The sequence below is a fragment of the Halichoerus grypus genome, chromosome 11, assembly GCF_964656455.1.
Source record: "Halichoerus grypus chromosome 11, mHalGry1.hap1.1, whole genome shotgun sequence".
Taxonomy (NCBI): Eukaryota; Metazoa; Chordata; class Mammalia; order Carnivora; family Phocidae; genus Halichoerus; species Halichoerus grypus.
The window spans coordinates 44164017-44190372 of record NC_135722.1 but is presented as its reverse complement, the minus strand read 5'-3'; the positions used below and the strand labels follow the sequence as shown (position 1 = coordinate 44190372).

At 34.8% G+C, this 26356-nt stretch overlaps 1 protein-coding gene across 5 annotated transcripts in view; it reads left to right on the top strand.

Moving 5' to 3' along the window:
- Positions 1 to 26356, top strand: part of USP47 (ubiquitin specific peptidase 47) — a 107359-nt gene that overhangs the window by 62883 nt on the left and 18120 nt on the right. For all 5 annotated transcript variants that reach the window (XM_036087884.2, XM_036087886.2, XM_036087885.2 and 2 more), the window contains 9 exons: positions 12366 to 12461; positions 12537 to 12689; positions 15097 to 15264; positions 17086 to 17217; positions 17668 to 17744; positions 18308 to 18363; positions 20449 to 20561; positions 21725 to 21829; positions 24310 to 24517. In XM_036087884.2, the coding sequence (XP_035943777.1) occupies positions 12366 to 12461; positions 12537 to 12689; positions 15097 to 15264; positions 17086 to 17217; positions 17668 to 17744; positions 18308 to 18363; positions 20449 to 20561; positions 21725 to 21829; positions 24310 to 24517 (1108 nt within the window). The remainder of the gene's footprint in view (positions 1 to 12365; positions 12462 to 12536; positions 12690 to 15096; positions 15265 to 17085; positions 17218 to 17667; positions 17745 to 18307; positions 18364 to 20448; positions 20562 to 21724; positions 21830 to 24309; positions 24518 to 26356) is intronic.

Here is a 26356-nt window from a genome sequence, read left to right as displayed (position 1 = left end):
CGTAAACATGGCTTAATGATTATTTTAAAGTTTTGAATGAAAAATTGTTAAATTCATAAGTATTTATAAAATCATAAGCATTTCAAGTGTTTGGTATGCACAAGTTTGTATCATAGGTTCTTCCCTGAATTAACAGATGATTTGGACATTCTTAAATGTCTGGCTTAGCCACATAACTCATTTGGATGGTGGAGTGGTCCATATTTGTCCAAATATGTAAGCATCACATAAAGAAAAATCTCTTCCACAGACTCTACCCTCATTTTTCCAGGAATTTGTGTGGTTGGACATAGTAGGAACCAGTTTAAAAAGTGGGGACTTCTGCTTTCAGGAAGATGGAGTAGATGTACATTGCCCTATTCCTCCTGCTAAAACAACTAAAAGTCTTGAACATTATATATAAAATAAAACATAAGAAGACTCTGAAAGGTGGAGAAAAGGCATAAAGACTAGGGACCTCAGGACTCAAGGAATGACATGGGGTGAGTTCCTTGGGTTTTCTTTTTGCCTGATATAGCCCAAACTTGGAGCTGAAGAAGCTGGCATCCTGGAAACAGCAATAGGCATAGACTGAAAAGCCCGCTGTCTCCAGCCAAAAGACCAGGAAAGGGACAGCCTAGCAAGGCAGAAAACTTTTAGATGGTACCCATTCTGTTCTAGCCAAAGACCACAGAAAGACTGTGGCCCCTGTCTCAACCCATACCAGCCGAGGCTGAGTGGGGAGCCTAGACTTCTATTCTCATGAAGTTATAACTAGGCTTTCTAGCCCCCTGCCTGGGTGGTTTCAGAGAAGGCTGAGTAGATAGCCAGGAGTTTCATCCCTGCTGGGCAGTAACAAACCTTCCCACTACTACTCTCCTGTTCTCCTGGTTCACTGTCATTAGAGACACACGGGGAGCCTAGCCTTCACTCCCACCTCCGGAAATGCTTCTTTCTGTCCCCATTGATGTCAGAAGAGACCTAGTGAAGAGTCAGGACTTTTGCCATCTTTGAACAGTAAGGAGACTAGCCCCCACCTACCTATGGTGTCAATGGAGGCTATCAGGGGAGCTCTTAGGAAACATTTCTGCCCCTCACAGCCAAGATACCAGCAGAGGCTTACTGAGCAGCCAGAACGTCAGCCCTTGCCCAACAGTAATGAAGAGCTCCTCATCCCAGGTGTCAGCAAAGGCCGAGTGGGAGACTTGGACTTTTCCTCCCACTGGGAGTAATGAAGCAGGAACCTTTTCTCTCCCTGGAGCAGTGTCAAAGGAAGCCAGTAAATCAGAAGATTCAAATAGGGTCCAGAATCTCATAATACGTGAAATGTCCAGGTTTCAATAGAAAAAAAGAAAAAAACCACTCTATATATTAAGAACCAGGAAAGTCTTATTTTGAATGAAAGAAGAGACAATCAACAGATACAAACACCAAAGTGACCGATGTTAGAATTTATGACAAATATTTTAAAGCAGTCATCATAGAAATACTTCAGTGGGAGATCCTAAGCCCATTCGAAACAAATGAGAAAATAGAAATTCTCAGGGAAGAAATAACAGATAAAAAGGAAAATGAAATGGGAATTTAGAACTGAAAAATGGAATACCAAAGTGAAAAACCTGATGGATAGACTCAATAGTGGAACCGAGGAGACAGCAGAAAGAATCCGTAAACTTGAAGATAGAATAATAGAAATTGCCCACTGTAAGCAGCAGAGAGAAAATAGACTGGAGAAAGTTTTTAAAAAGTTCTCAGGACCTTTGGAACTATAATAAAAGATCTAAGATTTATGTCATTGGAGTCCTGGAAGGAGAGGAAAAGGAAGGCAGAGCTGGAAAAATACTTGAAGAAATAATGCTGGAAATTTCCCAAATCTGGCAGAAGGTATAAAGCTATAGATCCAAGAAGCTGAGTACATCTCAAACAGGATAAGCCAGAATCACTCTACATCCAATTATAGTCAAACTTCTGAAAACTGAAGACAAAGAAATATTTTAAAAGCAGCAAGTGAGAAAGATACATTTTCTTACAGGGTAAAATTACTCTGATTTCTCATAAGCAAATTTGTCATCAAAAACTATGGAGACCAGAAGAAAGTGGCACATTTTTCAAGTGTTGAAAGAAAAAAGCACTGTCAACTAGAGTCTTATACCCAGTGAAAATACTCTTCAGGAATGAAGGGGAAATCAAGACCCACCCAGGGTGAGGGAACACTAAGAGAATTTGCCACCAGTAGACCCACCTTAAAAAATGGCTAAAGAAAATTCTCTAAACAGAAAGGAAATAATAAAAAGAAGGCATCTAGGAATGGTAGGAATGAGAAAGAACATACCGCTGAAAATCTGGGTAAATACAATAGGCTTTCCTTCTCCTCCTACGTTTCCAAAATTATATTTGATGGTTGAGCCAAAACCATAACATTGTTTGATGTGGTTCTAAATGTATGCGGAAGAAATATTTAAGACAATTACTTTATAAACAGGAGATGGTAAAAGGACATAAAGGGAGGTAAAGTCTGTACTTCACTTGAACTGGTAAAAGGATGACACCAGTAGAATGATAAGTTATGTGTATATAATATACCTAGAGCAACCACTGAAACACTCCAAAAAATTAGATAAAATAGAATTTAAAAAATATGTTCAGGTAATCCACAGGAAAGCAGGAGAGAGACACAAAAAACTAAAATAGCAGGCTTAGTTACATGTAAATGGTCTAATTGTACCAAATAAAAGGTAGAGTTCGCATATCAGATTTAAAAACATGACCCAATTGTGTATGCTTGCTACAAAAAACTCCCTTTAAATATATTGGCATAAACAGGCTGAAATGTAAAAGGATGAAAAAAATGTTATATCATGTAAACATTAATCGAGGCAAGTGGCCGTATTAATATCAGATAAGGTAGACATTAGAGCAAAGAAAATTACTAGAAATAGGGTCATTATAATAAAAGGTTATTAGTTCAGGGGCGCCTGGGTGGCTCAGTCATTAAGCGTCTGCCTTCAGTTTGGGTCATGATCCCAGGGTCCTGGGATTGAGCCCCGCATCGGGCTCCCTGCTCAGTGGGGAGCCTGCTTCTCCCTCTCCCACTCCCCCTGCTTGTGTTCCCTCTCTCGCTGTGTCTCTCTCTGTCAAATAAATAAATAAAATCTTTAAAAAATAAAATAAAAGGGTTAGTTCATCAAGAAGACAGCAATGCTAAATGTGTATTTACCAAATAACAGAGCTGAAAATATATGAGGAAAAATTGTCCAAAAAGAAAAGAGAAATTGACAAATCTATAATTATAGTTGGAGACTTTAATGCCTCTCTGTCAGTAATTAATAGGTAGAACCTCTAGACAGAAAATTAGCAGATAACGACGCCATCAACAACAGGATCTAATAAACATTTATAAAACGTTGCACTCAACAACAGAGTACACACTCTTTTTAATGGACTGTATATCAAGAAAGACTATACCTCAGACCATGAAACAAATCTCAACAAATTTAAATTAAAATCATTGTGTGTTTTTCAACAATGATAGAATCAAGTTGGAAATCAATAACAGTAACATAACTGGAAAACCACCAAACACTTGCAAAATACACGGCACACTTAAATAATCCAAGAGTCTTAAGAGGAGACTTCAAGGAAAATTAATAAAAATAATAACAAAACACTTTGAAAGGAATGAAAATATATAAAAAATTTTGAGACACAGCTCTAAAACAGTACTGAGAGGGAAACTTAACAGCATTAAATGCTCACCTTTAGTAAAATGCTTGTGTTGGTAAAAAGTTTCGAATCAGTAATCTGAGCTTCCAGCTAACCTGGAAAAAGAAGAAAAAAGTAACGTAAAGCAAGCAGAAGGAAGGACATAATAAAAGAGCAGAATCCATGAAACTGAAAACAGAAAAATGAGAAAATCATGAAACACAGAGCTAATGTTTTGGAAAGATCAATACAGTGGACATACCTGTAGTAAGACTGACAGGAAAAAAAAAGACAAAAATTTGCAGTATTAGGAATGAAATGAGTACCACTACAGATCGTGCATGTGTCAAGAGGATAATAAGGGACTACAACAAACAATTCTGCACGCATAAATTTGATAACTTAGATGAATCAATACTTCAAAAAGCACAAGCTATAATTAATCCAGTATGAGTTAGATAATTTAAATAGCCCTGTTAAGGTATTAAACACATAACTAAAAATTTCTCAAAAATGAAGTCTCCCAAGTTGGGATGGTTTCACTGGAGCCTTGTATCAAACATTTTAGAACAGTGAGCACCAAGTGTACACAATCTCTTTCAGTAAATAGAAATGGAAGGAACCCTTCCCAATTTATTTTATGAAGTTAGTTTTATCCTGATACTAAACCAGACAAAGTTAAAACAAAGCAAAACTTCAAGCCAGTATGCTTAATTCATATAGGTAAGAAAATTCTTACCAAATATTAGTAGGTAGAATTAAGCAATATGTAAAAAGAATTAGATACCATGACCAAGTAGGGTTCATTTCAGGGATTCAAAACTGGTCAATATTTAAAAATCAATTAGAGTAATCTACCATATTAATAGGCAAAAGAAGAAAATTCACACCATCACATCATTTGACTCAGGAAAAACACTTGACAAAATTCAGTATCTACTCACAATAAAAAAACTCAGAAAACTGGGAATAGAGGGTAATTTTCTCAACTTAGTAAAAAACATGGTAAAAAAAAAAAACCTTACAGCTAACATAATATTTCATGATGAAAAACTGAATGCTTTCCCCCTAGAATGTCAAGGTTGTTTCTAAGTGAGGATGTCTGTCTGCTCTCACCACTCTTATTCAGTGTAGTACTGGAAGTCCTAGTCAGACAATAAGGCAAGAAGTGGGAATAAAAAGCATTCCAATTAAAGGAAGAAGTAAATTTGCCCCCCCCCCCTTTTTAGGTAACATGTTTTTGTTTTTTTTTTTTAATTTGAGAGAGAATGAGAGAGAGCACATGAGAGGGGGGAGGGTCAGAGGGAGAAGCAGACTCCCCGCCGAGCAGGGAGCCCGATGCGGGACCCGATCCAGGGACTCCAGGATCATGACCTGAGCCGAAGGCAGTCGCTTAACCAGCTGAGCCACCCAGGTGCCCCAACATGATTTTTTAATGTAGAACATCCCAAGGCACCTACCAAAAACCTGTAGAACTAATAGGTGAGTTTTGCAAGATAGCAAGGTATGAGATAAACATACAAAAATCAGTTGTACTTCAGGATACTAGCAAATAACATGTACAAAGTGGAATTCAAATACAATACCATTTACAAACATGGGAAAAAAACGCCTTAGGTGTAAATCCAACAAAATCTGTACAGGACCTATGTACAAGAAACTACTAATTCTGAAAAAAAAATTTCAATAAATAATGTGCTCGTTAATTAGAAGATTCAACATAGTAAAAATGTCAGTTTTCTCCAAGATTATCATTTAATAAGCCTTCTTCTCAAAATCTGCAAGATTTTTTGATGATATAGACAAGCTCATTCTAAAATTTATGTAGAAGGTAAAGGAATAAAAATAGCTAGACTTAAGAGTGTTTTGGGAAAAGAAGAATAAAGCGGGAGAAATCAGTCTACCTGATAAGACTTATTATAGAGTTACAGTAACCAAGGCTGGGTGGTGGTGGTGGAGGGATAGACACATAGATAAATGGGACAGAACAGAAAACCCAGAAATAGATTTGCACTAGTATGCCCCAGCTGATTTTTTTTTTCCCCAACTGATTTTTGAGAAAGGCACAGAAGTGTTTCAGTGGAGGAAGGATGGCCTTTTCAACAAATGGTGATGGAATAATTGGGCATCCATACACATAAAAATGAACTTCTACTTAAACCTTACACCTTGTACAAAAATTTGCTCAAAATGGATCATAGATTTAAATGTAAAATGTAAACTTACAAACTTTTATTTAAAAAAATAGGAAAAAAATCTTCCAGATCTAGGGTTAAGCAGTGAGTTCTTAGATTTGATACCAAAAATAGTCCACAAAGGGAGTAATTGATAAGTTGCATCTCATCAAAATTAAAACATTTACTCTCTGAAAGCCCAGGCAAAGAGGAAAAAAGGGAAGCTACAGACTGGGAGAACATACCTGCAAACCACGTATCTGACAAGGGACTGATATCTAGAATATATAAAGAAGCCCCAAAATACAATAGTGTAAAAAAAAAAAAAAAAACACAATCCATTTAGACAGCTGGCAAAAGACAACATTTCATCAAAGAGGATATACAGATGTCAAAAAAATAAAGAAAATGTGTTCAGTATCACTAGTCACAAATTCAAGCCACAATGAAGGTAATACTCTACCTACAGAATGTCTAAAATAAAAAATAATGACAGCACAGAAAGCTGGTAACAATGTGAAGAAAATGGATCACTCATAAATTCTTGATGAAAATGTGAAATGTTACAGGGAATTTTTTGTAAAACTATACAATTACTGTAAACCCCAGCAATTGTACTCTTGGTTACTTATGTCAGAGTCATGAAAACTTATGTAAATTTATGTTCACATAAAAACATGTAAACGAATGTCCATAGCACCTTTATTTTTAATATCGACAAACTGGAATCAGCCTAGATGCCCTTTAGCGAGTACTTCCACAAACTGATACATACAAACCATAGAATACCACTCAGCAACAAAAAGGAACAAACTATTGATACACACTAAAACCGGAATGAATCTCTAGGGAATTATGCTGAGTGAAAAAAAGCCAGTCCCAAAAGGTTTCATGTGATATGATTCCATTTATATAACATTTTTGATGGACAAAATTTTAGAATTGGGGGCAGATTAATCAAAGCTTAAAAGTTTGGTGGGGCCAGGGAAAGGATGGGAAGGTGGTTACTATAAAAGGGCAACAATGAGGGCTCCTTGTATAGGATCTGTGTTCAGTCTCTTGACTATGGTGGTGGATAATGAACCTATACGGGTGATAAAATTGTATAGAACTTAATACACTCATGTAGACACTAAAACTGGGAAAACCTGAATAAGATATGTAGATTGTATCAGTGTCAATATCCTCATTGTAATATCATACTATAGTTTTGCAAAATGTTACCGTTGAAGGAAACTGGTGTACAAGGGACTCTGTATTACTTCTTATCATTGTGAATCTACAATTATCTCAAAAATTGCAATTAGAAAAAGTGGGTGGCTTAGGAGAAAGTTCTTTTCCTAGTCAAAACAAAACAAAAACAAAGTATATATCCTGGGAAAGATAGTTGAATATATCTGTAAGGAAGACATGTCACTATATAATCAGTAGCACAGGATTGCTAAGTACATTAAAATCTTAGGAAATAGTTACCAAGTGGTAGTTCAGATTTATCATTTTTGCTCGATCTGAAAAATAAAGTATCCTATTTTGGCACCCATTTCTTCATTCAAAATAAAATAGACATTGAAAGATGAGAAAAGAATTTTATATATAGGGTAAGAGTAAAAACGAGAGAATTCATAGGCAGTGTCATTCCTTGGATATACCTTATAATTGCATTGTGCCTAGATTTTCTGCATTAACTATAAAATTGTAATAACTAATGATGTAAGAATTCTCTTGTTCTGTTCTGAACTCTGAAAATTACAATCTAAAAAATGTGCAAATTATATTTTGTATAACAGTGAGGGTTAAGCTCTAGAAAATAAATCTATTATATTCACTCTGGAGTGATGAAAAACAACCATAGTCAACCCAAAGCTAGTTTAGAAGCATGATACATGAGTAATTTAACATACTTAAGAGGACAGCTGTTGGTAACCAGAGCAAAATTTTTTGTGTATATTAATAATGGTACAGTATTTGTAGTATTTTGTTCCATTTTTATGATCCATAGCTTATTTTTTAATATGTAAAATACAGTTTGGCATGATTTTTCATAATCTACATCACATTAAGGTGAAGATAATTGTATATAGCCACATTAGCCCATCATTTACATAATTTATTTCTTCAATGGATAGATGAAGCTAATTTTTATAACTGTCTAATCTTATTTATGATTAACCTGGAGACGACTTGTTAAAAAGTGAATACGGAAGCTATAGAAAATTATTATAATATAGTTTTAACTGGTTTCTGAGTTTGGAGGATAATGGTGGCCGCCAGATTCTGTTTATCTCTACACATTCTCCCCAAAAACCATAGACTAAAAGGAACACAGATAAAACCCAGGTAACCCATAAATTCTGCATTACTAGGAGACAGAACACCCTAAACCTCAAATTACTTGAAAGTAGCAAAATAATCACCAAATTCCAACAGAGCTTCTACTGCGCTACAAGTCTGTATGTGTGGAGAGGATGCAGTGGAAAGCCTTCGAGGCTATGAAACAGAGAAGAGATTGAAAGATGTAGCAAAATAAAGACAAAAGTCACCCTCAGAAGGAGAAAGTACAACAGTACATGCCAAAAGAGAGAGTGCCGAATAGGACTTGGGTAGTTTATAGCAACAGCTACAGGGAAGGAATTCTAGAGTGAGAAGTGGCATCCTTAGAAGAATTTTGCCTCTGGGAGAGAAATAGAGAAGCATGATGCATCTGACTCATAGTAGTGAAGAGAAGAGAAAACAAGGAAAAAGAGAAAAATTAAGTGTCCTGCAGAATGAAAGACGACCTCAAGCTCTGCACTCCCATCACCCGTTTAAGAAACTGCACTTCACTAAGTTGACAAAAGTTTGAGGTACTCTCAAACTAAAGAATGCTGTCCACAGAATGATGGGGTGGGTGGGTGGGGGGTGGGAATCAAATTTACACAGCACCACTGTTAGAAGAAAACAGAAAATATGTATTAAAGCATTTCAGCTGATGAAAATCCACCCTGCCAAAAAAAAAGCCCTCAGGAAAATAACCACACAGTAGAATGCTGTAACACAGTACCCCAGACTAAATGAAATATTCTCAAAAACCTGGTATCCAAGAATTAAAGGAGAGAAATAAATTTAAAAAACAAAACATAACAGGAAATGGAATATGAATTGATAAAACTCAGGAAAGAAATTGAAGAAAAAGACCAAACTATGTTCAAAGTAAAGAATAAACTATAAAATGTGCAAGAGAATAGAATGGAATGGAAATCTAAAGAGGGATATAGAATGAAAATGAAAGGAAGTAAAAAGGATCTCAGAGAAAATGAAAGACTGGCAAAGGATGTCCAACATAACTGGGAGTCTGTGAAGAATAAAAACAACACAGTAGAACAAAACTTAGGAACTACAAGCCAAGAAAACTTTCTGGGAGTCAGGGAAATTTAAGTCTACTTTTGAAGGACCTACCATGTACTTGGAAAAACTGACCTAGAATAATCAACTCAGACATATTTTGGTAAACTGTTAAACTTTAAGGTAAATTGAGCTGGCATCATACTTATGAAGAGCAGCATGCAAATCATGGCAACAGAATAGCAATTTCCAAAAACTCAAGGAAAGAAAGTACAGGCCAAAGATTTGACATCTAGCCAAGTTTTTCTTCTGTTATGATGGCAGTGAGTAATTCCATTCTTGAACATTGAAGAAATTACTGAATATTGTATCCATGAGCCTTCTCGAGTTTATTAGGGGATAAGCTATCCAATGAAGAGATCCCCAGCCCAGGGAAGCTTCAGCAAAAGGACTATGAGCACTTAATATATTAAATTATAGAAATAAGGACTAAATGAAACAAGGGTGGGGACATAGGTAGAATAGCATATTATATGTTAGATGGAGTAAAAGGAATACCACTCAAAAAAGGGGAAGGGAGAAATAAGGGAAAGTAGAATGAGATCATAGATGGCTGAATGGGTAGGAGACAAAGGATAACATAAAACTAGCAAACAAGACACTAAAGGCTTAAGTAAGAAAAAGGGAGATTAAGGGCATTAACAAAAGTATAAATGCACTAAAACAAAATTACCTTCCTAAATACCAAAGGAAAATGTAAAAGGTAGCAAAACACGCCACTTGGGAGAGAAGAACACAGTAAATACTACTAGTACACACAGTAATTATAATAAACTAATTTAGATGAAACAAAACATTATCATATCAAATATGAATGGACTTAAAGTTGCCTACTAAAAAAAAGATTTTTAAGTTGGCCCATAAACATTTTATAATTTGGTTTAAGCAAGAATCCAGTAGTGGATGCTAAATCCAGGGTGGAAAGTTTAATAACATACAGGCTTTTTGCATGGTCTCCAAGTATCTCCTTACAGATTACATATTAGCTGCAAGGGGATAAAACAGTAACTATGTAATGGAGAAGCTGGATAACACTTTGACCAGGTGATTAAAGTTCATTTCACCAGTAGGGAGGTTGGCAATATCATGGCCTGTGACCGTGATATCCTTAGGACACTTCATAACTTAAGTGGTAGTCTAGTAAAGAATACATAGAACTTGAACCTAATGATAAGGAACATCAAACAAACCCAAATTGCAGACATTTTATAAAATAACCAGCCTCCTTCAAAAACCATTTATGTCCTGAAAGGACTAAAGGCTTTGGAACTGTTCCAGACAAAATGAATCTGAAGAGACAGCCAAATGTAATCTATGATCTGGATTCAATTCTGTACTGGATGGGGAGAAATGCATTTTTAGGATTGGGACAATTGACAAAATTGGAATATGGCAAAAGTACTTTATCAGTCTTAAAATTTTCCTGAGTTTGAGAACTCTTGTTTATGTAAGAATATTGTTATTCTTAAAAAAAGTCACATAAAACTATTAAGAGGGAAAGCATGATATGTAAACTTACTCTCAAATGCTTCAGAAAAATACATAATGTGTGTGAGGGTGGGAGAATGATAAAGCAGGGGTAGCAAAATACTAAAAGTTGGTGAGTCTGAATAAATTATGGGAGTTTTCTGTGCTTTAAACTTTTCTCTGAGTTTTAACTTAAAAAAATAGAAAAAGCGCTAGCTATGAACTCTAGCCAGAGACTGGTACACATGGTTTAGTAAAGTAGAATTTGAGTTACATCATTTTCTCACTCTACGTACCTTCCCTTTTTTTGTTAAAGTATTAAGTGTTTTACTGTTCAGTTTCTACTTGGAAAGCTTGACTAATTTGATATCAGCCTATGCTAAGCTATATATATGGCTCCTTTTTCTGTGTTACGCTTTTACAGGATTTGCCTTTTTCATGCTTAAAATATACTTTAAAGAAAAAAAAATCATTCTGAATGTGCCCCTTTCCGTGACGTCCAGTAAAATGCTTGGTCATGTGGGAAAAAACCCACTATTTGGTTCTCCACCCCACCCTCAGCTCCCTTGCTTTCTTGGGTTTCTGAGAACAAAATAGGAGATGGATGAGGTTAGAGGCATTTTAAATCTTTTTATTTTTTATTCTTATCCCAAAATGAGCTATACAAAACAATATGTGGATAGTAGTTTGTTGTCAGCTATTTTACATTTTGCCAGATCAAGCCCCTTTATTTATCTTTTGAGCAACAACATGTTCTGAATCAAAAGAAAAATGTTTGAAGATATTTTGTCTTAATGATACAGATTTTTTCTTTGCATATAGTAAATATGATCAGTAGTTCTGATTAGACCATGTGTGAAGAGATCACAACAAAAGAAACTTGAGATTATGCCGTCCAGTCTTATATGTTGTATTAACTACAATTTATTTTTTATTGTAAAAAATCGGTGATTAAAAATTAAAAATTTTATGTCCCCTGATTCTTCACCAATATTCATACTAAGTTTCTTGCTTCTGTCTTAAGGCTGTATGGAGAAAAGAGAACCATATGGTTCCACTAGGTGAACACTCCAGGAGCTCTCATACATTTTCAGATGGAGCAGTATCTGACATGCAGGGAGAAAGCTGCCCAGTGCTTTCCAATCTTTAGTGCAGTGGCGAATTAAGGATTGACGCTAAATATAGTGGTAAATGCTGGTTACTAGATTCTTTAGTGTATGGATAGTGTGAATTCTTCAGAGTTCTGTTATTTACTGTACAGTTTATGAATGTCTCCTTTTACAAGAAGATTGAAGTGATGCATGTACTTTTCTAAGAAGTATGGAATTTTTAATCTAAAGACAGGATTTTTATTAGATCATTTAGCCGAATTCCACAATGTAAAGTCAGTGTAAAAATTAGGTAGAAGTGACTAACTGTGATGTGCAATACTAGGAAAGACAGATTTCATGCAGAATTAAAACAATTATTTTGTCCCTCAGTTTTTATAATGACATTATATTGCTGTTGATAATTTTTTTTTTCTTTTTGCATTTTGAGTTCCTCATTTTATAGCCATTCTACTTCTATTTTGGTAATTGCAAATTTTTATATTCAGGGCTTTGTCATTAACATTATAACATCTTTAAGTAATTGTAAAACAATTATTTTTTTTCTTACTAGGAAGAAGCATTGCATGCGTTTATTCAGCCAGAGATCCTGGATGGCCCAAATCAATATTTTTGTGAACGTTGTAAGAAGAAATGTGATGCACGAAAGGTAGATGCCATGTAGAAATTAATACTAAATTATCTGAGATTATATTCCATATTCAATAGGTCCCTTTCTTTTTAGGGTCTTCGGTTTTTGCATTTCCCTTATCTGCTGACCTTACAATTGAAAAGGTTTGATTTTGATTATACAACAATGCACAGGATTAAATTGAATGATCGGATGACATTTCCTGAAGAGCTAGATATGAGTACATTTATTGATGTTGAAGATGAGGTAAAATATTTATTTGTATTTTTTTGTTAAAAGATACTAGTCAATTCATTTTGGTCATGTGTTTAAGAGAGCTATTTGGGGTAACAACACTGGTGGTTTTTAGACTGTCTTTGTGATAGAAGGTATTCCTTTCTTCCCGTATTTTGTAATGCCAAGTTCTATTAAAAGATCTAGATTTGTATAAGCTTTTTTTGTCCACCGTAAATTATATTTCAGATATTCTTTTTTGATCAGAATAACTTATGATATTCTTTGAAAAAAACAAAAAGAATCTCAGACTCTGGAATTATGTCTTTAATTTGAGCAATAATCTTATGTTTCATAACTTTCTTAGCAAAACAAACCAATCTAGAGGTGGGCTGCATTGTGTTTCTGGTACATAATAAACACAGAACAAATATGTTAAGTGAAAAAATGAGCAAATTGGGTAGTATGGCCTTAATTTTTTGTATTTGTCTTAGTCTCTTTTTCAAGGATTAAGGTTTCTGGGTTATTCTCAGTTAAAATTTAGCACCTCTAAAATAGGTGAGGCTAGAAAGCTAGAAAATAAAGGTATTTTATCTGTTTTCCCTTTTTAAATTAGTTTTTTAGTTAAAACTTTATTTAAATAGTTTGAGAATGGGACTTTGAAGGACACCAGCAATGCTTATCACTTTTTTCCACTCATTGACCCCCCTTCAAATTCTCTGGTTCTCCTAACCTTGATTCAGTTAGGAAATTCTTAATGTCCCACTCTTTTCTTTTGGAAACTTCTGATTTCATTATAGGGGTTATTTATAATCACTGGACATAGTTATTAGAGAGTGATAGATCTTTATTTTTTTCAAAACTACTATGAATCATTTTTTTCTGATTGGAACTCATCACTGTAGTTATAAAAATGCCTTTTCTCAAAAGCTCAAAAATGATTTTAAACATTAGGTTTTAGTTAGTGCTCTTAAGTATTAAGAGAGAATGTGGTATAGAAGAGCAGCTTTTCTGAGCCTTACTTTCTCTGTTCAGTAAGGGCAATAATTGCTTTTTATGGCTTTTATAAAAAGCATTTTAGATAAAGTAGATATTCATGGAATGGTACCTATGACCAGGTTACATTTTAAAAGGTTTAATTTAAAATAGTATTTCCGGGGGTGCCTGGGTGGCTTAGTCAGTTAAGCGTCTGTCTTCGGCTCAGGTCGTGATCCCAGGGTCCTGGGATTGAATGCCATCGGGTCCCCTGCCCAGTGGGGAGTCTGTCTCTCCTTTTCCATCTGCCTCTCCCCCAGCTCATGCTCTCTCTCTCTCTCAAATAAATAAATAAAATCTTAAAAAAAAAACAAAAAACAAAGTAGACATAGTCTTTACAAGAGTCCTACACAAACAGAGATCAGTCAGTATTGGATTGGTTTTCTATATATACCTAATATATTTCTTGTAAAAGCAGATCTTTTACAAATAAAGAAAACCTAGATATAATTTGACAGGAACTTTTAGGAAGTTCTAGGTCCATTTGTTGGGAGAAGAGATGTTCCAACCTAAAGGAATGTCAGGAATGACCTCTTTGGACTTAGTGTAGAGTTCTAGAGTTGGTTTTCACTTTGAACCGAACTTTCTTGAGGGATGAAGATGCAGTCCCTACAACAAAGTTCTTGGCAAATGTTGGTGCTTATTATTATATATTGCTTAGTTAATTTAGGAACTTCTGTACAACTTACAAGAGCCTGCATCTTAGAGAAGACTTCTCAAACTATTTAAATAAAAACATTTTTAGGTATGTATATTAAATATTAAAGGAAAAGGGGGCAAGAAGTTGGGGATTTCTAAGAAGTAGATTCCTTCAAATAAAATTTGCATGAGAGGGATTTAAAAATCTTAAAAGCATGAAAGAGTATGATTTTTTTGTCGTTATAATTCCACCTCTTGTGCACTAGAATATAAAGTTCTTGAGGATAGATACAATGTTGTTTTTCTAATTGTCTATAATACCTAGCACAATGATAAATTAAATTGAACTTTTTTGTTCAAGAAAAGAAATGATACTCTTTTGGGATTTGAGAACAAAAGCTCATTTTGGCACTTAGGTTCTCTGCTTTTATAGATTTTGGTGAAAGAAATGGTAATTTATATTGTTACTTTGCAACTATAAACATAATTGGGGTTTAATTTGAATTCTGAATCACTAATTAATTGTATTTGAATTTTAAGGAAATTAATAGAGATGAGATACTTTTAAATACACTGGTTTAATTTTATTTAAGGACTCACTAAAAAAAGATAAATTTATTTAAAATAAATACTTTTATTAATAATATCTGAACTTATGTGAAAGAGTTAACACTTTTATCGGAACACCACTAGATAAAAAATTTTACTGAGTATATGTTTTCGCTTTATTTAGCTTGTAATTGTAAGATAATTATGTTTTATTAAGAAATCCCCTCAGACTGAAAGTTGCACTGACAGCGGGGCAGAAAATGAAGGCAGTTGTCACAGTGATCAGATGAGCAATGATTTCTCGAATGATGATGGTGTTGATGAAGGGATCTGCCTTGAAAGTAATAGTGGAACTGAAAAGATTTCAAAACCTGGACTTGAGAAGGTACTTTTATAGTTTGTGGGGTTTAGTTGAAAGAATAAAATAATCTCCGAGCTGCTATATAATTCTGTAGCTATTGTGACCAGTAAATTCTCTTTAGGAGAAGTAATTTTTGAAAAGTAAAGACTTTTTTAAAGCTGTTTTTATGCATATATGTGATCATAATTAAACTTTAGGAAAAGGTACTTTTAGGCAGGAACATGAATTGCTGGGAGGCTGAACTGCTGTAGCTATGTAACCAAGCTGGGTGGTGGTGTGGAAAGTGTGCCTAGTGGTCAGGAAACCACTTCTGCCTTTAAAGTTGCACCAGGCCCCTAAATCTATAGTTTTCTCATATAGCAAAATGAAAGTTTTCGGCTAGATCGGTTGCTTTAAAAAATTTTGGCTGTGAACTCCTTTATGAAATACTTATAGAACCGATCTGTTAGAGATAGGGGAAAGCCAGAGCCCTCAGCCTCCCCCTCCCCTCACCATGAAGCCCTTACGGCACTTAAAAAAATGATATAGTTTCAAGGATTATAATTTGACAACTACCGGCTTTGATAATTTCTATCATAAAACCTTTTATGTCACTGTGTCAGTAGTTTTTAAGATTTTATCAAACTGTTTCTTCCACATTCATATAATCTGCTTTATTGAGGGGAGAATTATAGGTCAAATGGCTTCAGCATGTGTGAATTATGAGTCACTAGCCTGAAGGCTAATCAGTAATTCAAGCCTTGCAGAGTCATATTAAATACAGAGTTTTTTTAGACAGTATTTAAGAATGGAGTTTCTCTTGCATAAATCAATTTTTAGACCAAGACCATTATTCTAATCACTATCATCATTATCCTTTACCTTTTAAAATTACCTGTTTCAGGGCAGATAGATGATCATGAATTGCTATGTAATGAATAATGTAGTGGATACATTATAACTTAGTCTAAAGAACATTGGATTCAGGCATGGGTTGGCAAAGGGTTCCCTGCCTGTTTTCCTACATAAACAATTTTTTTTTTTTTGGTCTTACTACACTAAGTAGGACTTCTTACACAGGGTTGAGTAAGAGTGGTAAGAAAGGACATTCTTGCCTTGTTCCCAGTCTCAGGAGGAAAGTGTTCTATTTCTCACCATTTACTATGATATTGGTTCTAGGGGTTTTTTGTAGGTGTTCTTTATCAAGTTGAGGAGGTCTCCCTCTTCCTAGTTTGTTGAGAGTTTTTATCATGAATGAGTATTGGATTTCATGACATGCTTTTTCTGAATCAGTTGATAGGGTCATGTACTTTTTCTTCTTTAGCCTGTATCACATAGATTGATTTTCTAATGTTGAACCATCTTTGCATACTTGAGAGATGTCAAATCAGGAGATCACTGTATCACAGATACTACATAAATACATTAGAAGATGTTCCAAATCATTATATCCCTCAGCTCTTTTGTAAAGGAAATAGAATAATTGTACTTGAATAAAAACAACTATGTTTTTTGGGACTTCTTGATCTTGCCTATGTATATCAGAACAGTCTTCTGTTTAGCACCTGCTTCTAAAATTTCAGACTGTTATTTTCTTACATAAATAACATTGTATTTCAGATATGCATAGTTCCAGAGGTTATAACATAATTAAAATGTGAAGGAATGTACTGAACAAAACTGTGATATATAAAACTATGTGGTGACTTGCCATTTTAATTATCTTGGAGGAAAGTGTACCTACAATAACTATCTAGGACAACTAACATGTTATTTTATTCTGTATTAATAGAGAATAGGAAATATACAAAAAGGGGCTTTTTTATTTTTCCTCTTCTCTGAGTTACTTTTATTTTTCCCCCTTAGAATTCCTTGATCTATGAGCTCTTCTCCGTTATGGTTCATTCAGGGAGTGCTGCTGGTGGCCATTACTATGCTTGTATAAAGTCATTCAGTGATGAACAGTGGTACAGCTTCAATGATCAACATGTCAGCAGGGTAAGGAGGGGTTGTTTAAGATTATTCTCAAAGACAGGAGTAGAGATGTTTCTAATCAACAGCAGAGTTTATTAAAAATGGGAGACTTAGTTTGTCCAGTGAAGCATTTTAAGACACATGCTAAGTCAGTCTTTTGTTTTTGCTTTCAGTAAACTTCCTAGTTTGTTTTCCTTGTTACTTGTTTTGTTTTGTTTGAGGCTTGCTGAGTGTTTCCAGAGACAGACTCCCAATTTTTTTGTTTTTTTCTTACCCTGAGCCGTCATGCAGGCTGCCTGTTGAGGAGCACTAGAACTGATTGGCCGGTAGCAGCCACTGACTCTGATTAAATTTTGTGAATTGGTAATTGTATGGCCCATTTAACTATGAGGTTAAAAACAGGCTTACTTGTTGACAAAGAGGTAATGGTATTACAGATTTTACAAAAAGGTAAATAATGTAACAACTTTTTAGATAACCCAAGAGGACATTAAGAAAACACATGGTGGATCTTCAGGAAGCAGAGGATATTACTCAAGTGCTTTTGCAAGGTAAATAACTTCCTAATTTGTACTGTTTATAAATTAGAATCAATTACAGCTTCTCAACATTTTTTACCGTTAAAGAGATTTAACCCAGCGGTCAGCAAACTATAACCCATGGATCAAACCCTGCCCGCCTCCAGTTTTTGGAAATAAAGCTTTATCAGAACACCACTATACTCATTTGTTTAAGTATTGTGTGTTGATCTTTTCCCTTAACAACAGGTAAGTAACTGCAACACAGACAATATGGCCCAGAAAAAATGAGCTGACTCCTGACTTAACTGTAGTAATTGTTCTAGGACACAGGTTCTAGGACACAGGTTTTTTGAAGACTTAACTGTGTTACCAAGAGGAAATGTGGAATTTTCTCAGAAATCCATTGGGAGGAGCAAAGTAGATTCTCCTTTTATTTTCTAGAATACTTTAAGTTTGAACCTAAGAACAGTTATGTGGTCTTCTAGTTGTTTGAAGCAACAAAAAACTATTTAAAAAAAAATATTTGGTGCTAGGAAATGGAACCTTTACAATCTCCTTTTTGTTGACATTAATCTTTTTTATATTTCTACTAGCTCCACAAATGCATATATGCTGATATATAGACTGAAGGATCCAGCACGGAATGCAAGTATGTTAGCATGTAGTTATTTGATTTTAATCTGTACTAATTTCTTTTGCAAGTTTTGCAAACCCAGATAACTACTTTTAAATGATAGGATGCTTAAGTTTTTTTATGCCTAGAAAAATTAATTATAAAGACTGTTATGAGATAATACCAAGAGGTAAAAACACTTGGAAAAAAGTTGAAATGTTTTTTAATACACTAAGACAAAATTTACTCTACATAAAAAAATTGGATATTTATTTGCAGTGAGATTGTATTCAGTGACAACCCCCAGACCTGTGTAACGGTCCTAACTCGCCATCTAGATGGCCTAGAGCAATTTATTTAACTTTTCGAAATCTTACTTTCCACATCTGTAAAATGGGGATAATTACAGTATTTTATAGGATTGTAATGAAAAGTTAAATAAGATAACATATTTTTAGCATTTACCATCATGTCTAGCACATAGTAAAAACTCAAATTTAGCTATTATTGCTTTTTTTTATTATAAGTTTTTGGAGTATTTTTAGTATCTAAATGCTATGACTAGGGACCCTAAATGAAGTAAACTTCTGACTTACCACTCCAGAAATGTTTCTAAGAACTAGAATTAATTATCCTTGCTTATTTGCTTAAAAAGCAAATAAAGTTTTATGATTCTAGTTTGCATCCTTTATTATGTTCTCATTATATTGAGAACCCCCAAAATAATCCTGTATACAAAGCATGCGAGTTTGTCTTTTTTTCTTTTTTATTATTAATTTAAAAAATTGCAGTTCCCCTTTTTTCTTAATGCTGACTCTGACTGAAGCAGTATTGCAAATAAGTAGGGGTGTGTGAGTGTACCTGTAGATACATACACAACTGATATGTTGCTCACATTCTTTTCATAATTGTTATAATCATTGTCCTTGATTTCAACATATTTCCTTTGTTTAGCAACTACCATACTGTAAAATCTGTTTTGGATAGTGTACATTTTTGAAAACCCTCATTAAATTGTGAATTCAGTTGGTACAAGGCTTAAAACTTTATCTTTGATAATCCAGAGTCCAGAGTCTGTCATATAGTGGCTGTTCAATAATTTACTATAGAATTAATGGGGGTGAAAGGAAATTGTAACAAGAAGTCATTTCAGAACAGAGATTTCAGAGTAGTCATTCTAACTTTACAGATAAAGGAACGATACCCCAAAGATTAACTTGTCCAAGGTCATAGCTTCCTGGAGGCAGAGCCAGGTTTGTAGTTCGTGTATCCTCTGTGGCACCCAGCATTCCAGATGTTTCCATTAGGGCATTAACTCAGTTTTCCTTTATCTACTCCCTAAACTGTAGTTTTGTGATGAAGCACCAGAGGGCGCTCTGTGTATGATACGGAATATTTTTGCAATTAGAGCTCATTTCTAGAAATAGTGGATTTTGACCTTCCACAGGGATGTGATTTTTATATATATATATAAGTTGTTCTCCCTATTTAATGCCTGCTAATCATTGGTTTACTAAATAGTGTCATAATTTCATACTGTCACTTTTAATACTTTGAGTTACATATAAAATTCTGTAAATAGAAGGTAGCTAAAAGATTGCTTTGAGAACAAAGGAAAGATGAGTGTATTAGTGGGTAATAATAAGTAGTAGCACCAACAGCATTTATTACATTTTATTATATCCCAGGTAATTGTGGGGGAGCGCTGCTAATAAGCTGAAGAAATGGAGGCCTGGACAAGTAAACTTGCCCTGGGTCACATGGTTTGATGGTGATAGCACAGTTTGAAATCAGAAGTGATTTTATTTCCAAGTTTCAGAGAGGCTTTTTAATTCTAGAAGTCTTAATCTACATACTAGAGTTTTCTTGGAGCCAAGAGATACTATGGATTAAATATATGGCTTTTTAAAATATGAGGCCTAATCATATGCCATTATCAACTACCTCTTCACCCTTGTCTGGAAGAAGTTGATGTTCCAAGTTGAGAGAGTGATGTAATTGAGATACATTTTGACGAGAGCTGTTGTAGAAGTATATACTATGGGCACATAATGGAACAAAATTAAGTAAAGGAAGATCAATTTCCAATGACTCTGTCTTACCCTGTTTTTATTACAATAGAATTTCTAGAAGTAGATGAGTATCCAGAACATATTAAAAACTTGGTACAGAGAGAAAGAGAATTGGAAGAACAAGAAAAAAGGCAACGAGAAATTGAGCGCAACACATGCAAGGTTAGATTTCATAATTGTACTTTTAATTAAAAAGTGCTATTGAAGTTTGCTTGACTGCAGTTCTCATAACGTACTCATTGGGTTGATTCTGTAGACAGTTAATGCTATCATGATCATTAAGCAATGTAACCAACTATATTACTGAGGAAAGATAGGGTTTTATTTTATGCATTAAAAAACACTAACATGTAGTGATAATACTCAGTGCTGGTAAGGTTACAGTGATATGAACATTGTCACATTTTGCTACAAGAATAATAAACTGGTAAAGACCTTATTGCATAGAAATTGAGTAGAATTTATCAAGAGCCTTAAGCAAATTTATGTATTTTTATATAATTCTCTTAAGGAAACACCTAGAGATAACCACACATGCTATAAAAATTTTGATCACAAGGACATTCATGGTATTTTCCAAACTAGAAAAAAATTTGAAACAACCTGAATGTATATCAGTAGGAGAATGATTATTTAAATTGTGATACATGCTTATCAAGAAATGTACAGTTGTTAAAATTAATGTTTTTGAATTCTTTTTTTTTTATGAGACATAGTCACTATCAGTTACTGAGAAAAATAGACACGGGAGAGAATGATCTCAGTTATGTTTTTTTTAAAAATTACAATATTTGGGGCACCTGGGTGGCTCAATCAGTTAAGCGTCTGCCTTTGGCTTAGGTCATGATCCCAGAGTTCCGGGAACGAGCCCCATATCAGGCTCCCTGCTCAGTGGGGTGTCTGCTTCTCCCTCTCCCTCTGCTCCTCCCCCTGCTCCTTCTCTCTCTCTCTCTCCTTCTCTCTCACTCACTCTCAAATAAATAAAATCTTTAAAAAAATTTACAATATTTTGTGGTGCCTGGGTGGCTCAGTCTGTTGAGCCGACTCTTGATTTCAGCTCAGGTTCTGATTCAGGGTCGTGGGATCAAGCTCCATGTCGGGCTCTGAGCTGGGAGTCTGCTGGAGATGCTCTCTCTCCCTCTGCCCCTCCCCTGCTCGCTCTCTCTTTCTCCTGCTTACTTTCTCTCTCGCTCTCTGACTCTCTCTAAAATAAATCTTTTAAAAATTGCAATATTTTGACTATTAGGGAAAAAATGCTGTCTACAAAAGAATTATGTTTTGGTTCATGACCTGCTGAGGTGATGATGATATTTTACATTTTCTAGATAAAATTATTCTGTTTGCATCCTGTGAAACAAGTAATGATGGAAAATAAATTGGAGGTTCATAAGGATAAGACATTAAAGGAAGCAGTAGAAATGGCTTATAAGGTACGTTTAATTGCACTGTTGGACAATATCAGTATCTCAGGTAACAGTATTAACATCTCTTTCAAAATTGTGATTAGAGTCAGTAGTAATACAAGCACTTGCAGTCATGTTGATAGCCCATTTACAGCATCTGTCTCTCTTAAGGGTGTAGTTTACACCTCTCCTACGGAACATACTCAGTTGAGTTTGAGAAATTGCTCATTCTGAAAGCCAGTTCAGTTTTGTAGAACAAGAATTAGAATTAGAAACAAAAGGGGCGCCTGGGTGGCTCAGTCGTTAAGCGTCTGCCTTCGGTTCAGGTCATGATGTGATCGAGCCCCGTGTCGGGCTCCCTGCTCCGCGGGAAGCCTGCTTCTCCCTCTCCCACTCCACCTGCTTGTGTTCCCTCTCTCACTGTCTCTCTTTCTCTGTCAAAATGAATAAATAAAATCTTAAAAAAAAAAAAAAATTAGAAACAAAAATATTTATTTGTTCTTTTCATTTATTTAGCAGATATGTATTGAGAGCCTTCCTCAATTTGCAAATATGTTATTGTTTAGATGCTATAAAGTAAATCAGTAATATGTTGAGATTATTTCTCCTGAGATGTTAACCATGAGAAGGAGACAGCTATGCAGAAAGTTGGGGGAGAATATTTTAGTAGAGATGACAACATATATAAAAACTGAGATGAAGACATGGCTGGCATGATCAGAAAACTGAAAAAAGGGACATTGTGTTCAGATTGTCTTGAATGAGAATAGAGTAGCATAGGGGCACCTGGGTGGCTCAGTTGTTAAGTGTCTGCCTTCGGCTCAGGTCATGATCCCAGGGTCCTGGGATCGAGCCCTGCATCAGGCTCCCGGCTCCGAGGGAAGCCTGCTTTTAAACCCTCTCCCAGTCCCCCTGCTTGTGTTCCCTCTCTCGCTGTCTCTCTGTCAAATAAATAAAATCTTAAAAAAAGAGAGAGAATAGAGTAGCATAAAATAAAATTAGAGACTTTGAGTAGAAGTTTGCAATTCTGAGAATAATGGAAAGTTATTAGTGGGTTTTGAAAGGCAAATTGAAAAGGGAAGCATTCTTTAATCAGATTGTTCTAAATGTCATGTGTAACACTTGACAAAATATTTTTTGCCCTTTCCATGTAAATATTAATATCATTGAACTGAACTTAAAGTCATTAGAGAAAAAATTGCATACTGCGTCATTTCATTTATAATTTTTATATAGAACCAATGAGAGAACTAAAAATGGCTGACGTTGTTTCTCAAAGTGTGATCTATATTTGATTGTGTGACTATTCTGATTAATGCCACTGGTCCTCACTAAACCGTAAGTACTTAAAAAGGCAAAGAGTGTTCTGGTGTGGCTCATAATCGCATTTCCTGTACTTTTACCTGGTATGCAGGAGAATCAAATTTGGATGGGTATGTGGATGAATAAATGAATGACCAAACAGTAAAATGGATGGATGGTTCTGGATTTACCTCACTAAAAGTAAAAATCCTTTAAACACAGTGGTGGACTCCAAGCATCATCTTTGCAAACAATAGTGAAACCAAATGAGACTAAAATGGAGAAAACATCTTACCTAAATAGTTTTACAGTTAGTGATAGCAGTAATGGTAGTTTATATTCCATCAGTTTTTAATGCAGGAAGGAAAAAAAAAAATGTCTTAAAAACAGAAAGTAAAAGTTCATAAATATAAAGAATCAGACAAGGAGAAGAGAGAAATAAATCAGTCTTATATACCAGAAAGAGAGCTCTGTCTTTGGGGAGAGCTGGGGGGTAAGTAGAGGTCAGGTTTACTGTTTTTCTTGAAAATCATAATCACAAACTTTAAATAAGTATTAAATACTTTGAAGTAATCTGTGTGTCTCCAGGCAGTTCATTTTTCACTTAAGAGATGTTGCATCCAGAGTATGCCATCTACCAGTGACATGAGCTAGAGGGAAATTTATGACAGAAATTCCTGTGCCCTGAGCTGTAGGTACTCTGGAGGCTCATCTGGGAAGGGAGCTAGCTGCAGGGTGGCGCATGGGAGACACAGAAGCTGTCGTCTCTGTGGTGACTCTGCGAGGCATGCTGTCCCCTGTGCTTGTGAGTCACCAGTTCTTCTTCTGACTGAATTCATAAACAGAAGGCACATCTTCTCATTGGTCATTCTCCCTGGTGTTCCAACTTAGTGATTATAGAGCACAGCTTATAATACATTGATTTTGAGTCCATCTAAAGTTTAGAGTGTTAACTTTCTTTAAAAGCAGAATTGTCTTTAAAATTTGTTGGTGCATAAATTGTATGATTTGGGGATAATGAAATAATGGTTATTTAAAAGTAGCATTGAAGTTGTGCCTTTAACTTTGATGTCTTTGAGCTCTGATGCAAATCATAAATATATGGATTTTATTGTTTGTTAGGACATATTGGTAGTGCAATTACACATCAGACTAAAATACCACATATATTTTTTTCTTTTTTCTTGGGCGTCATTTTCGTTTAGATGATGGATTTAGAAGAGGTCATACCCATGGATTGCTGTCGCCTTGTTAAATACGACGAGTTTCATGATTATCTTGAACGATCGTATGAAGGAGAAGAAGATACACCAATGGGACTTCTACTAGGAGGAGTCAAGTCAACATATATGTTTGATCTGCTGTTGGAGACGAGAAAGCCTGATCAAGTTTTCCAGTCTTATAAACCTGGAGGTAAAGAATTTTATGGTATTTTGAGTTGTACTGAACTTAAAATTTTCATGAGAAGGTTTTTTGTTAATAGAAATGAATTTAATTTTAAATTTTTATATATTCTCAAGATGCAGCATAGTTTTGATAGGTTAAGAAGTAGTCAGCAACAAGCTTGTGATTAAATTCTAGATTATTTTCAAAGAGCTATACACAAAATTTTTAAAAAATTGTTTTTTTTAGCTTGTAGTTTTCAGTGGGATTTTTCTTTAAGCACTGAATCATCCTCCTTTCTCTCCTCCTGTTCCCTGCTCCCTCTACTTAGAGAGCAGACCCTGGTCCAAAAAAAATACATTCCCATAAAGTCTCAGAAGTAGAGTGTATTTTTCAGAGTCTCCTTGAAGAGGTGGTTTCATAAGCCGTCACTGCCAACACTTTTTCTTCATCCTCTCCATTTCTACAGATCCCAGGGACTTTAGCCTTTTATGTTTTCATTAAATCCATCACATTCCTCAATATCTTGGGAGTTTCTTTCTTTGTTTGAGACTGATCTGGAAAGCAAAATACCATGCCCCACCTGTACCCAGGGTGGTCCCTAAAGACAGTTAATGTCCAAAGTCTTCTAGTAATCACTATATGTAAACTGTAACAAATAGGGGACAGTCAAAATGTTTAAATAATCTTGGAGAATTCTTACTGTTGTTGTGACCCTAAATCCCTTGCATCGGTTGTTAATCAGAATTCAGACTTATGTTTTCTACTTTTATTCCTAAAAATTTAACTTACAAAACCTTCTTCTACTCTTCCAAATTCTTTTCCTCTGTGGATCCTATATACCTCTCTTTTTATTTATTTATTTATTTTTAATCAAGGCTCCTCTTTTCAAAGTAGATTAAGTATGGCATTCTTTAAAGGGCTCCATCAGTCAGACTCTGCCCTATTTGTAAAGAGTTCCTTTGGAGTATTTCCTTGCAGATTATTTTTGGGCTAGATAGCAAAAATTATGATTAAAGTGTAACATGAGTCAAGAATAAAACCACTTTTTAACAAGAGAACTCTAAATGTGAGTGTGGATTGTAAAACTTAACAGATAAAGTACTCTTTGTTCATTAATAATTTTAGCAGAATATTTTGTCAGATTTAGATTAGCAACTTAGGGCAAAAACTGAGGATTTATGTGTACTTCATAAAAGAAATTAAAACAGGGCAGAGAATAACTAATCGTAGTGTTCGAAGATCATTTGCTTTTCTAGTGACTAAAAGTTTAGTTATATATAATCTGAAAACAGAAGAGGAGGACGTAGGGTTAAATTGTAATATGAAGAATTTAAGTGAAGAAAAAACAAACCTTGTAAACCAAAGCAGTAGAATTTTCTGTAGGATGTAGAGAATATTTTGAAGAGAGGAAGTGTTTGGTTATGAACAAGGTCTTGAGTGATAAAATGAAGTAGGGCTGCTGTGTCCCCTTTAGAATTTGCTTTGCATTCTCTAGTTATTTATATTTACTTAGTGTTGTGGTTTGGGTCTGTATTTTGGAACTTTGGATATTTTTAACATGCTTGATAAATTTGACAGTGTGTTGTGTTTTATAAGGAAACAAAGCATGTATTTTTAAAAAATCATATTTTGACTATTGTCATTGTTTTAAAGAGATGTACAAGAACTTTTTCATTAGCTTCATTTCCATTTCTTTGTAGATGTTTGTAATGTGATAAATTGTGAAAGAGAAGTTATGACTTGTATTATATACAATGTATAACATTGTATGTTTACCATCTTAATAATTAGAAAAATGTTATCTTTGCCATCTATTGGAAACACATGAAAAATGCAGTGCTCATGTGAAATATATTCTTAAAAATA